Genomic DNA, 13484 nt, shown 5'->3' on the forward strand with positions numbered 1-13484 from the left:
GCACAGAAATACCTTGACGAGATCCTGAAGCCCATTGTCGTGCCATTCATCCGCGCCATCACCTCATGTTTCAGCATGATAATGCACATGCACAGACCCATGTTGCAAGGATCTGTACACACTTCCTGGAAGCTGAAAATGTCCCAGTTCTTCCATGGCCTGCATACTCATCAGACATGGCACCCATTGATAACGTTTGGGATGCTCTGGATCGACGTGTACAACAGTTTCAGTTCCCGCCAATATCCAGCAACTTCGCACAACCATTGAAGAGGAGTGGGGCAATATTCCAAAGGCCACAATCAACAGCCTGATCAACTCTATGAGAAGGAAATGTGTACAGATGCATCTGTATTCTCAGGTCATGTGAAACCCATAGATTAGTGCCAATGAATGTATTTAAATTAACTGATTTCCATATATGAACTGTAACTCAGTCAAATTTTTGAAATTGTTGCATGTTTCGTTTTTATTTTTGTTCTGTATAAAAGGGTCAAAGCAAATTGGTGCAATCAAGATATAGGATACTATATGTCCTACAATTCGCTTTGACCTAATGTAAAGTATCATTATACTAAATGGAGTGGCACGGATTTTAGTGCTCTGAGACCAGCAGACGACCTTATTTCTGACTTTAATGGGGTAGATTTACGGTGCCAACATTTGGGCTACCCAAATAGCGCACTGTCTTTAATTACCTTCATAATAGCCTACCTGTAAACTTTTCAAAGTGCTGAATTGAGACATAAAACTTGTTGTGCATGGGGAAAGTTCTTATGGAGTAAATATAGCCTATCCTTATTCTTGCAACAGTAGACTAGGTGTGTATGAGATGTAGCCTATATAGATGGCATGTACTAAACCTTAAACATGTAGGCAGAGTAGGCCTAGGTCGAAACATAGGTTAGCCTACGTTATCAAGGCAACAACGCGGGTCTTTGGGTTGTGTCCATTTTTTTGCGCATGCAGGGCATCAGGTAAAGTCTACAAATGAAATTGGCGAACAGTGCTGTCACTTCACTTTCAGAGAGAAGCACCGGCTCTGATGAACAATCAGATTCATTATCTGGCGGGACAGTACGCCTGCCTAGGTAGTTATTGGCCATCAAGACAGTTCCCCAGAGACGGGAAAAGCAATGACAGTTCCATTTTAAAGGCTGACTTTCACAATATCACATACTCAAAATTATTAGGCCTATGCTTAATTGGTTGGCCCATATGCAGAATGTGCGCATCAACTGTTTGTGCTTCACTGAACTTTAAAAACTGCTGTGTTATGCTTAGCCAAAGATTTAATAGACTGTGTGATGAATTTACTTTCACAATGTTTTTGAATAATCTGTTGCTGCATGCTATTTAGCCTACTATACTTTCCCAATAGTTAATTGCACACAAGAGCGCGCATCACAGGATCGCCTTTCACTTTCTTCATTCACAACCATCACGCCCCCTCCCTTCTCCACTCAAACTGTTTGCGAGGCTCCTCGACTACAGAAACAGTTTGCAGTAAGAGGTTTACCTGTTCTTAAACTAACCAGAGAAGCTGACGCCTTAATCGTGGACTATAGACACATCTCCGTGATTATTCCTTGTGGAAATATAGCTATTCCTTTACAAGGTAGGCAAGTATTCACTCAATCTATTATTTACTTCTGTTTATGCTATTATTATGAAATTAAACTGTTGTTTCACAAGTAATTATGGCTGCAAGCTATTGTCACTTGTCCGTTCTGTCTGAATATCTCTCACCTAAAGTATACAAATAATATATAGGTTATATTTCGCCAGCCTGCATGACTGCAAATTAGAAAACAATTTATACCCTGTTTGATTACCAACAATGAAATACAAATGTGTTGAAATGACAGTCTTCACATGAGATGAGCAGTTTAAATGTGCGTAATTTGGTAGCCGATACAATTCGATGTGTCGGAACCACTGTCTGCATCTGATTATGATGGATCTAATATCTTAAGAAGATTACAGGTTGAATAAATAGGGCGTATGATATAACAGGGTGTTCCACTACCAGAGCTGTCAACCAGTGTGAGCCACGCGACCCTCACAACGCACTATCAAATAGATATAAAATAAGTCAGTGAGAATAAGCCACTTTAAAGCCAGTTGTTTGCTACAGACATGTTCGTACTTTTGTTTGGGTTTATTCCTTATAACCATATAATACTGTAGCCTACATCGTCCCATTATTTACAGCCTTATATAGTAGTCCTCTGCTATACCCTAATCAATGGCCTCTTCAATAGACGTGAACGACTACTCCTTCAAGCTTGTGTCCTATAGGCCTACAAACGTAAGCCTATGTATTGCTCTCTTAGAAAATAATCGCGTTTAAAATAGCCGAGCTGTGTGTGTGGATTAGCAGGTATACAGTGGTAGCCTACCAAATAGTTAACTGGGGGATGTCTGGGAATTGGATGATCTCAGAGACTAACTATTACATAAGGCTTGTGTTGGTACAACCCACCCACTGGGCACAGACGCCAATTCAACGTCTTTTCCACGTTGGTTCAACCAGTATGGGTCTGAGTGAGACTGTTACACAAGGGCACAAGAACCTGGGACCTTAATCACGAAAAGAAATCAGAGCCTTTCTCTCTACAATCTCATTTCAAACCCAGAAATCTGTTTTCCACAAGCCATATGACAAATTAATTACATTGGCCATACATTTCGATGCTTACGTATTGCCTCTTCAACATTGAACTGATTGAATTCACTGCTGGTTTGATTAAATTATACCGTCTAGGTAGGCTATATAATATGCACAACTATGCACAACATACATTAATGACGTTAAAGTTGACAGGCAATACGTTTGCGCAATAGCCTGAGTATTCCCTCCAAAAACGTCTGGATAATGTATTGCACCTACTGAAAAATACACTAGTAGAATTATTAATAGATTAGGCGTTGGGTTATTTTGTTGGCCTGGTTTTGGTCATCAGAAGCAAAATGTCAACCACATTACGCAAGACGCATTCTGATTAGGGGACTGCGTGCCATTAGGATGGCCGAATTAAGAGTTTCAGGACAAGGAATGAAGCACAACTTCTTAATAGCCACTTTCCTTGGTCGGGTAGAGAAGTAACAAGGAGTGCGGAACTGGCGGTATAATGGTATAACCTTTTGATACACAACGCAAATTGAGACCATATGTGGCAGAAATAAACTACAAACAGGTGTTGACTTGAATAATTATGTTTACATATGTGTCCAGGAAAATAATAACAAAATATAACACAATGCAGTCAGAATCGTGATTTTCCTGTTTTTTATATATATTTCCACACTATGAGTTTGGAAATATACTGTGACGTTCTGAAGAGGATGATAATGCCATTTTAGTGTAATAGCTATTTGAAAAGTACACTTGAAATTTCAGCCTGTTTTGGTGGGATGGAGTTGGTGACTTCACCAGGCAGTAAATTAGTTAATAGACCAATAAGAAAGAGAGTTCCAAACCACTCTACAGTTTTCCTCTCCCCACTCAGACCACTCCCCAAATTCTTGCTTGAGAAATTGCTCTTTGTTTCTTTTTGAAGGTGGCTGCATTGGACCTTTAAATATCCCAATTAATATTTTAATTAACAAGACATATCTAGGCATATTTTCTTGTTTGTTTAACCTTTATTTAACTCAGCAAGTTAAGAGTAAATTCTTATTTACAATGATGGCCAAACCCACACAATGCTGGGCCAATTGTGCACCGCCCTATGGGACTCCCAATCACAGCCGGATGCGATGCAGCCTGGATTCAAACCAGGGACTGCAGTGATGCCTCTTGCACAGAGATGCAGTGCCTTATACCGCTGCACCACTCGGGAGCCCAATAGATCTGTCAATGTTGTGATGAGTAATTCAAGAAATTTGTCAGTTTTCATCCGGCTGTCTTATCAGTAGTCTGTGTGTGTGTGTGTGTTTGATAAAACTTCCTCTGTGATGGAATTAGGGTAAATCCCTCACCATAAATAGGTGAGGAGCAGGGCCCAGGACCTTCTGAATGAAGAGTGGAGCAGGACAGGATTACAGCATTGTCATGCAGCACCAGGACTGTCAGCATACATGGGCAAGCACTTTATCCCTGTTGTGTTGTGTTTGTCAACCAGCATGTTTATAGATTCACTTCCCTGCATACAATCTGCCAGACACATAATATAAAGATAGAAGGGTGAAATATTGTTTACTTCCTACTCAAGAAAGAGGATTCAATCTCTCTCTCTGTCTCAGAGAATAGTAGGCTGTTTGTATCTTATCTGAGGGCGTGTCACAGAAATGGTATAGTCCCATTGCCAGGGCAATCTTTCACTATCAGCCCCCATCTGCTGTCACTACTCAGTGGCACAATGCCTTGTCACAATGTGGCTAATGACTCTGCGGGCAATTAACACTGAAAATCATCACCTACAAGTCTCAACACCTCTCTTATAAAGACCTCAAGCAGCTTCACATGTGAAGCTCATGTGTTAAAATTCACAGGACGGTTAGAGATGCCAGGAGTCGACTGGCTGTGGTAGAAAATGTGTAGCATCTCAACACATATCAAGTGTGACAACAGTACTATACCTCCTAAAGGATATGATTCATACACAAATCACCTCAAACCTTATGAGACATTGAAATTGTTTTAACTTTTAAATACAGGACTCATGGTTAAGAAAGTGTTCATAACAGAACAGTTTACAGGAATATAAGATGATGGCTAAAGAGGTGTAAAGTCCTAGGGTTGGTGGGGATTCCATTAACTGAGCTGATTAACGATAATGTCGTCAGCTGAATGCAGTCAGCAGTATCATCAGTGAGTCAGCTTAGAGCACAGCCACAAACTACACTACATGACCAAAAGTATGTGGAGACCCGCCCGTTGAACATCTCATTCTAAAATCACCGGCATTAATATGGAGTTGGTCCCCCCTTTACTGCTATAAGAGCCTCCACTCTTCTTGGAAGGCTCTCCACTAGATGTTGGAACATTGCTGCGGGAACTTGGTTCCATTCAGCCATAAGAGCATTAGTGAGGTCGGGCACTGATGTTGGGCGATTAGGCCTGGCTCGCAGTCGGAGTTCCAAAAGGTGTTTGTTGGGGTTGAGGTCAGGGCTCTGTGCAGGCCTGTCAAGTTCTTCCACGGTGATCTCGACAAACCATTTCTGTATGGACCTCGCTTTGTGCACAGGGGCATTGTCATGCTGAAACAGGAAAGGCCCTTCCCCAATCTGTTGCCACAAAGTTGGAAGCACAGAATCATCTAAAATGTCATTGTATACTGTAGTGTTAAGACTTCTCTTCACTGGAATTAAGGGGCCTAGCCCGATCCATGAAAAACAGCCGCTTTGAAAGTTACTGAGCTCTTCAGTAAGGCCATTCTACTGCCAATTGTTGTCTATGGAGATTGCATGGCGGTGTGCTCGATTTTATACACCTGTAAGCAACGGGTGTGGCTGAAATGTTGGGGCTCCTGAGTGGTGCAGCAGTCTAAGGCACTGCATCTCAGTGCTAGAGGCGTCACTACAGATACAGCCTGGATACGAACCAGGGTATCACAACTGTCCGTGATTGCGAGTCCCATAGGGTGGCACACAATTGGCACAGGTTTGGCCGGTGTAGGCCGTCATTGTAAATAAGAGTTTGTAAAAAAAAAAAAAATCCACGCCGAATCCACTAATTTGAAGGGGTGTCCACATACTTTTGTATCGTGTATGATTAGCAGGAATAAAGATGCTATGCAAAAGACCACAGATCATGATGAGCAACTTGTGATTTTTTTAAATGTCTGTCATCCAAATGGGCTTTGAAGAAAAAGGCTACATTTAACATGCATTTAAATGCTTGTTAGTGTAATGTGCATACAGCTCTGGAGAAGAAAAGTATTAGTTTTGTATGTAAAGTTGTATGTAAAGTGTTAGTTTGGAAGGTTAATCTCTCTTGCTCCCTCAGTATGTACGCAGCAGTATAATACGCAATGTTTGTCTCAGCAATGGAAACACAAAGAGGTCCTGATAACAGGTTACCACATAGGGAGACGCACACAAAATACTTTTGAACAAATAACTTCCTTGGAAAATTGTGTTTCCACAAAACTAGCAAGTCTTTGGAATGAACAATCAATTCTCGAGGATGTATGATTTACTGTGTGATTCACTGCAGCACCCCACACAAACCTCAAATCAGCACACACCATCTGCCATGTAAAACCATAGGCATTTTTGGGTGGTTTCAGCCAGTCCCCCTCAGCAAACACACAGATTCCTGAAGTGTTTCCCCTTGTATTTCTGTCCTCTGGCTCCAAGGTTGTAAATCTCTCTGTCTTTCTCTCTGTGTCTCCACAGACCTCCAAGACTAGCATTTTGATGTCACATTCCCAAAGCAACTGAGCCCCGTCAGAGAATCAGCAGACATAAAGATAGCCAAAGGATTCTTCATCTTCAGAGAGGCCAAAGAATAAGGAAGAAGGGAGGTTTTGAAGCTGGAACACCCACCACCCTTATTGAATAATGGTGACTTTTTGAGAGTGCGTTGATCTCAGGTCATGGCCTACATGCCACTGTGATCACCAAGAAGCGGACAAAGGAACAAAAATTATTTTAAAAAATCATATTAAAAGGAGGTGCAAATCTCATCACTGAGAGACGATCCCCTCACAAACTGAATTCTGGGAAACAGAATGCCAGCGAAGACGCCCATGTACTTAAAGACTAACACACCCAAGCGGGGGAAGAAGCTCAAGCTGCGAGACGTCCTGTCCAGTGACATGATTAGCCCCCCACTAGGGGACATGCGCCACAGAGCCCATGTCGGGCTGGAGGGAGAGGGTGACATGTTCGGAGACGTAGGCTTTTTACAGGGCAAGATGGACATGTTGCCCGCCCTGAACGGCTTACCACGCTCCCACAGTATGGAGAGGCAGCTGGATGAAGCCTACCCCATGAACGACAAAGGACCCAACCACTCTTGTAACAACCACCGCAACCCCTACCACCATTCCACCAGCCTGCTGAAGAGCACCATCTCCATGCCTGTGTTCATCGCCCCCGAGCAGGCCCCTCCCAAGCCGCCTCGGCTCCACCTGGAGGACTCGACCCCCCCGTCCCAGCAGCAACAGCACCAACCTCAGCCGAACAACCATAACCACAACGACCACAATCAGCAGCGGCATCACTCCATGTCTGTGTGTGACCAGGGTGTCGGCTGCTACATGGACCCCTGCCACGACCTTAGCTACTCTGCCTCCTTCAGGCACCTGGTGCCCTCCTCCGGCTCCTTCTCAGAGGTCTCCTCAGAGGACTCCATGTCAGAGAGCTGTGGCCCCCTGGACCCTCAGAGGGGGCTGAGCCTGGATTCAGACGCTGGCCTGAGCAATGAGGACCTGGGGAGCGAGCGGAGTGAGTCGCCCACCGTGTGCCCTAGATTCTCTCCCGGTGTCTCCCGCTCAGAGTCCCTGATGGGCTTGGATCTGGACCTGGGGCCATCCATCCTGGAGGACGTGCTGAGGATCATGGACCGCTACAAGAGTGTTGATGACCGCTGTGAGTTGTGAGCAGATGAGGGGAAAGGGGTTTAGACACTGCAGAGAGGTGTCTGGGACACTTTTTTTTTTTTTACCATCCTCCATATAGCCTAATGATGATTGGGCTGGTCGGTCGGTCGGTCGGTCGGACGGTCGGTCAGACGGTCGGTCAGACAGACAGACGGTCAGACAGACAGACAGGCAGACAGACAGACAGACAGAGGATAGTGCCAGGACTGACAGGCTAAAAAGCCTGGGACTTAAGACGCTGTAAATGTGGGACTATATAATATCTAGACTGGACAAACAGCAGCTTCAGAACCAACCATTTGTCTTTTGATATTCAGAATCACAATGGGGGAGAGACAATCATTTCTCCCACTCAAATGTTGTCAAAATCTTCACAGACTATCATTTTACATGTTTTTCATCATTTCACTATTGTTAGGGCACATAATTCATACTTTACTAACTCTCTAAGTAAGCTCTGTAGTTTTGTGATAGGAGGAAACGTAGTTGTCTGAAAATACAATTCATGTACTTAAAAAGCCTGCAAAGTTTATTTTTATTTTTTAAATGAAATATCATATTGCTGATATTCTTCCAGGAACACTTTTTTAAAATTCTGTATGTACATCTGATTGAATTTTACTGTTCTATGTCAGAACAATATGATCAAGACTGGAGTGTGCTATGTATTAGTTTGCCATCTAGTGGCATATGTAAGAATTACACCCAATTTGCAGCAGTTCTAGCAGGGCGAAAAGTGAGGTCAAAATGTTGCTTTCTGGGGGCTAAAGTGCATTAGAATCAAAGTATCAGAAATGTGCAGCTTCTTCAAAATCCTTTAAATATAGTGGGATGACCAGAGAAGGTTTCTCTGTTCTTTTGTAACAGCTGTGCAATTTGCGGACTTGAATTGAATCCTTCAGCATTTTCTTCTATTGCGTTGTTAAATTACAGTGTATCTCCAATTGTTATGTATATAACTGTAATGTATGAAATAAATATGGCAATTAGATGCTGTACCATTGTATCATTCCTTTCTTTTATACACACTACCGTTCAAAAGTTTGGGGTCACATAGAAATGTCCTTGTTTTTTAAAGAAAAGAAAAAATTTTGTCCATTAAAATAACATCAAATTGATCAGAAATGGATTGTAGACATTGTTAATGTTGTAAATGACTATTGTAGCAGGAAACGGCAGATTTTTTATTTCACGCATGGAATAGCCTTCATTTCTCAGAACAAGAATAGACTGACGAGTTTCAGAAGAAAGTTATTTGTTTCTGGCCATTTTGAGCCTGTAGTCGAACCCACAAATGCTGATGCTCCAGATACTCAACTAGTCTAAAGAAGGCCAGTTGTATTGCTTCTTCAAATCAGGACAACAGTTTTCAGCTGTGCTAACATAATTGCAAAAGGGTTTTCTAATGATCAATTAGCCTTTTAAAATGATACACTTGGATTAGGTAACACAACGTGCCATTGGAACACAGGAGTGATGGTTGCTGATAATGGGCCTCTGTACGCCTATGTAGATATACCATAAAAAAATCTGCCGTTTCCAGCTACAATAGTAATTTACAACATTAACAATGTCTACACTGTATTTCTGATCAATTTGATGTTATTTTAATGGTCAAATTCAAAAAGAAGGACATTTTTCTAAGTGACCCCAAACTTTTGGACGGTAGTGTATATACAGTACCAGTAAAAAGTTTGGACACACCTACTCATTCAAGAGTTTTTCTTTATTTTTACTATTTTCCACATTGTAGAATAATAGTGAAGACATCAATACTACGAAATAACACATATGGAATCAAGTACTCACCAAAGAAGAGTTTAACAAATCTAAATATATTTTATATTTGAGATTCTTCAAAGTAGCCACCCTTTGCCTTGATGAAAGATTTGCACACTCTTGGCATTCTCAACCAGGAATGCTTTTCCAACAGTCTTGAAGGAGTTCCCACATATGCTAAGCACTTGTTGGTTGCTCTGCGGTCCAACTCATCCCAAACTATCTCAATTGGGTTGAGGTCGGGTGATTGTGGAGGCCAGGTCTTCTGATGCAGCACTCCATCACTCTCCTTGGTCAAATAGCCCTTACACAGCCTGGAGGTGTGTTGGGTCATTGTCCTTGGAAAAACAAATTATAGTCCCACTAAGTGCAAACCAGATGCAGAATGCTGTGGTAGCCATGCTGGTTAAGTGTGCCTTGAATTCTAAATAAATCACTGACAGTGTCACCAGCAAAGCACCGCCACACCAATACACCTCCTCCTCCATGCTTCACGGTGGGAAAAACACATGCGAAGATCATCTGTTCACCTACTCTGCGTCTCACAAAGACACGGCAGTTGGAACCAAAAATCTCAAATTTGGGCTCATCAGACCAAAGGACAGATTTCCACCTTTCTAACGGCCATTGCTTGTGTTTCTTGGCCCAAGCAAGTCTCTTCTTCTTGTTGATGTCCTTTAGTAGTGGTTTCTTTGCAGCAATTTGACCATTAAGGTCTGATTCACGCAGTCTTCTCTGAACAGTTGATGTTGAGATGTGTCTGTTACTTGAACTCTGTGAAGCACTTATTTGGGCTGCAATTTCTGAGGCTGGTAACTCTAATGAACTTATCCTCTGCTGCAGAGGTAACTCTGGGTCTTCCTTTCCTGTGGCGGTCCTCATAAGAGCCAGTTTCATCATAGCGCTTTATGGTTTTTGCGACTGCATTTAAAGAAACTTTCAAAGTTCTAGAAATGTTCTTTATTGACTGACCTTCATGTCTTAAAGTAATGATGGATTGTCGTTTCTCTTTGCTTATTTGAGCTGTTCTTGCCATAATATGGACTTGGTCTTTTACCAAATAGGGCTATCTTCTGTATACCACTGTATACCACCCTTACCTTGTCACAAGAAATTCCACAAATGAACTTTTAACAAGGCACACCTTTAAATGCATTCCAAGAGATTACCTCATGAAGCTGGTTGAGAGAATGTCAAGAGCGTGCTAAGCTGTCATCAAGGCAAAGGGTGGCTACTTTGAAGAATCTCAAATATAAAACATATTTTGATCTGGGGCTCCCGAGTGGCGCAGCGGTCTATCGCACTGCATCTCAGTGCAGTCCCTGGTTTGAATCAAGGCTGCATCACATCCGGCCATGATTGGGAGTCCCATAGGGCGGTGCACAATTGGCCCAGTGTCATCCGGGTTTGGCTGGGATAGGCCGTCATTGTAAATAAGAATTTGTTCTTAACTGACTTGCCTGGTTAAATTTTGAAAAATGTGTTTAACAATTTTTTGGGATACTACATGATTCCATATGTGTTATTTCATAGTTTTGAAATACGATTATATCGTATTTCTTCACGATTATTCTACAACGTAGAAAATAGTAAAAATAAAGAAAACCCTGGAATGAGTAGGCGTGTCCAAACTTTTACCTGGTACTGTATATATATGTGCCCATCTCAGTAAACTAATCCATTGCGGAGGCCTAGACTAAAAGCCAATTGATTCGCAAATGTGGTAGGAGGCTCCATATGGAGAGTGTGACGCACTTGCAGAGCCTCCAGAGTCATGCAGAGTCCAAATCGAGGTCTGTGCCGCATCGCCATGTGCCTCCCAAATGTTGTAACAATGCGGAGGGCTCTGTATAGCTCCGCATTGACATGATTGGTTGACAGTAGGTGGGGGCGGTACATCCTGTATAAACACAAACTCACTTCCTTGACAACAGCTCTGCACTTCTCCGTGAAGCACGAGAATTATGAATGTCCTGACTTCTGCTGAGGCCATATCACCGTAAATGCTGCATGGCCAATGCAGACATCGGATTGACTGTGCGCCCAGATGCACAATGCACTTCTCTCTCCAGAATGCGCTCTCTCCTGCCAATTTGTGCACATTTAATGTTTCATAACTTCATTGTGTGAATTGTTTGCGTTTGATTGTTAGTTTATATTAATTTCCCATTACATATATCACCAGTAGTAGATGTACCGTTAATTCCTATAATTTCTAATATACAATTTTTGTTACTTTGGTTATGGTAATTTCTTTAATTGCATCCAATATTATTATTCCAGTCTTCCTGTTCTCATTGTCGGAGTGGGCACATTGTTTGCAGAGTGCACAACCTATGCTGCACTTGTGAGAAACAAGTTTTGGTTTATTTAATTACATTTATGAGTTCTGTCAATTTAGTCAGTGTCTTTTGTTTCGAGCGCTCATGTCAATGTTGAGTAAGGACGTGAACATAGAAGTAGGCCTATAGGCTACCTGGCCTGCGTGCAAATGTAGGCATAAATGTGTCGATTTGGGGCTCGGATAGTATTTCTGATTGGCTTAATTCACCACCACTAATGACCTGTGGATCTTCTCAAAGTAATGTTTTCTTCACCTCAAACAGCAAGCAAACAAAGTCTGTTTTTACATCCATTGAGAATTACAAAAGTTCCTCAATGTATTTGAACAATCTTTTCAGTTCTATCCCTTTCAATAACCACTCAGCGTTAAAGGGGGAAATTGTTATGCTCTGATCCAGTGGAAACGTCATAAAAAAGGTTTCTTATCAGTGCTTGACTTGGACTGAAATATGTTACGGTACTCATTTTGGGCGCTGGTTCTGTTTATATTTAGGTGCAGGAGCTCCACAATACCTTTGAGCTAATATTCTAAGAAAAACGGGAGCTCAAGCAGTAGAACATTTGAGATGCCGGTACTCAGCTCTGGTGAGCTCCTGCCCTGTTGGCTTTCGCAGATTCTGCCACTACTCTCCCGAAGTTGCTGGTAATAGGCTACACGATGAATAGCAAACCTTTCTCATGTGGAATGCCAATTTAACTTACAATTTCTAACGATCTATGTGCCAATTATGGTTTTCATATCCACATTTTCGTGAAACAGTTCCATCTAATTTATAATAACTTCATATCTCAAAATCATTGTCATGTGGTTAATCAAAATTCTATCCAAATCTAAATGAAAACGATATAAACCTAAAAAGTAACTTCTATTGTCAACTATTTAAATATAGAAACAAAAAAAAACATTTCAGCCTACAGGTAGAAAATATCCCAAGTTAAGAGCGGGAGGAGACTAGTTGGGCCAGGTTAAGTTTTTTAAATTCTGGTTAAATAGATCTTTGGCGCACTCTGGATGCATCAAACCATAAGCTTAAAGCATCAGACAAGCTCAAAATATATTGTTGATTTTATTAAAACACATAGGGTGGGTCTATATAAGGAAAAATACACAAGCAATCGATTGGTCGAAAAAACAGATGACTTTCGGTCTACCAATATTTTTTTGTCAGGACAGCCCTAAATCTGGGGAAACTGCATCTTCTGGCTTATCTTTTCTAATATTGAGGTCATCCCACCACACAACCTATTAGGGGAGAGTGGGGTAAGTTGAGCCAAATGGGTAAGTTGAGCCACCCTTGTTTCTAGGAAACCATACACAAAATTCTGAATTTGACCAAATATTTAAGAAAAGGTCATAATTTCATGGAGTCTGTGAAGGAAGAAACCATATGGAAAAAGTGGTACACTAGTTAGGTAAAAAAAAAGAATTCACCAAGTCAAATTAATTTATTAGATGTATCATGATGCTTGTATCTAAATCAAAATAGATCATATTAAGATTGTTCTATACATCAGTTGGGGTCTCTATACGCTTCAATGTGAGGTCCTAAACCTAGCATGAAAGTGCATCCTTGTAGCTGTGTGGGCTAATATAGTCAAAATGTTTGCCTTGGGTTAAGTTGAGCCAATGGCCATGGGGTAAGTTCAGCCAGTGGTTGAGCCAATGGCAAGTTGAGCAAATGTAAATGTTTCCTTCCCAGGCATAATGCAAGGCATTATTGTGGGATATGAGGTAACAACAGGGCCTGGCCTATATTAAAAGTGCAACAACAACAAAACATTTACAAAGTTTGTTTGTCAGGTGTTAAG

The 13484-nt window shown here is 41.6% G+C and overlaps 1 protein-coding gene across 1 annotated transcript; it reads left to right on the top strand.

The window, feature by feature from the left end:
- The first annotated feature begins 1478 nt into the window (after positions 1 to 1478).
- On the top strand, positions 1479 to 8548 carry LOC139547891 (cdc42 effector protein 2-like). The gene is made up of 2 exons (XM_071357047.1): positions 1479 to 1618; positions 6346 to 8548. The coding sequence occupies exon 2, from the start codon at positions 6681 to 6683 to the stop codon at positions 7551 to 7553; it is 873 nt and encodes a 290-aa protein (XP_071213148.1). The 5' UTR covers positions 1479 to 1618; positions 6346 to 6680; the 3' UTR covers positions 7554 to 8548.
- Positions 8549 to 13484: the final 4936 nt, after the last annotated feature.

Source organism: Salvelinus alpinus, chromosome 21 (genome assembly GCF_045679555.1).
Source record: "Salvelinus alpinus chromosome 21, SLU_Salpinus.1, whole genome shotgun sequence".
NCBI lineage: Eukaryota > Metazoa > Chordata > Actinopteri > Salmoniformes > Salmonidae > Salvelinus > Salvelinus alpinus.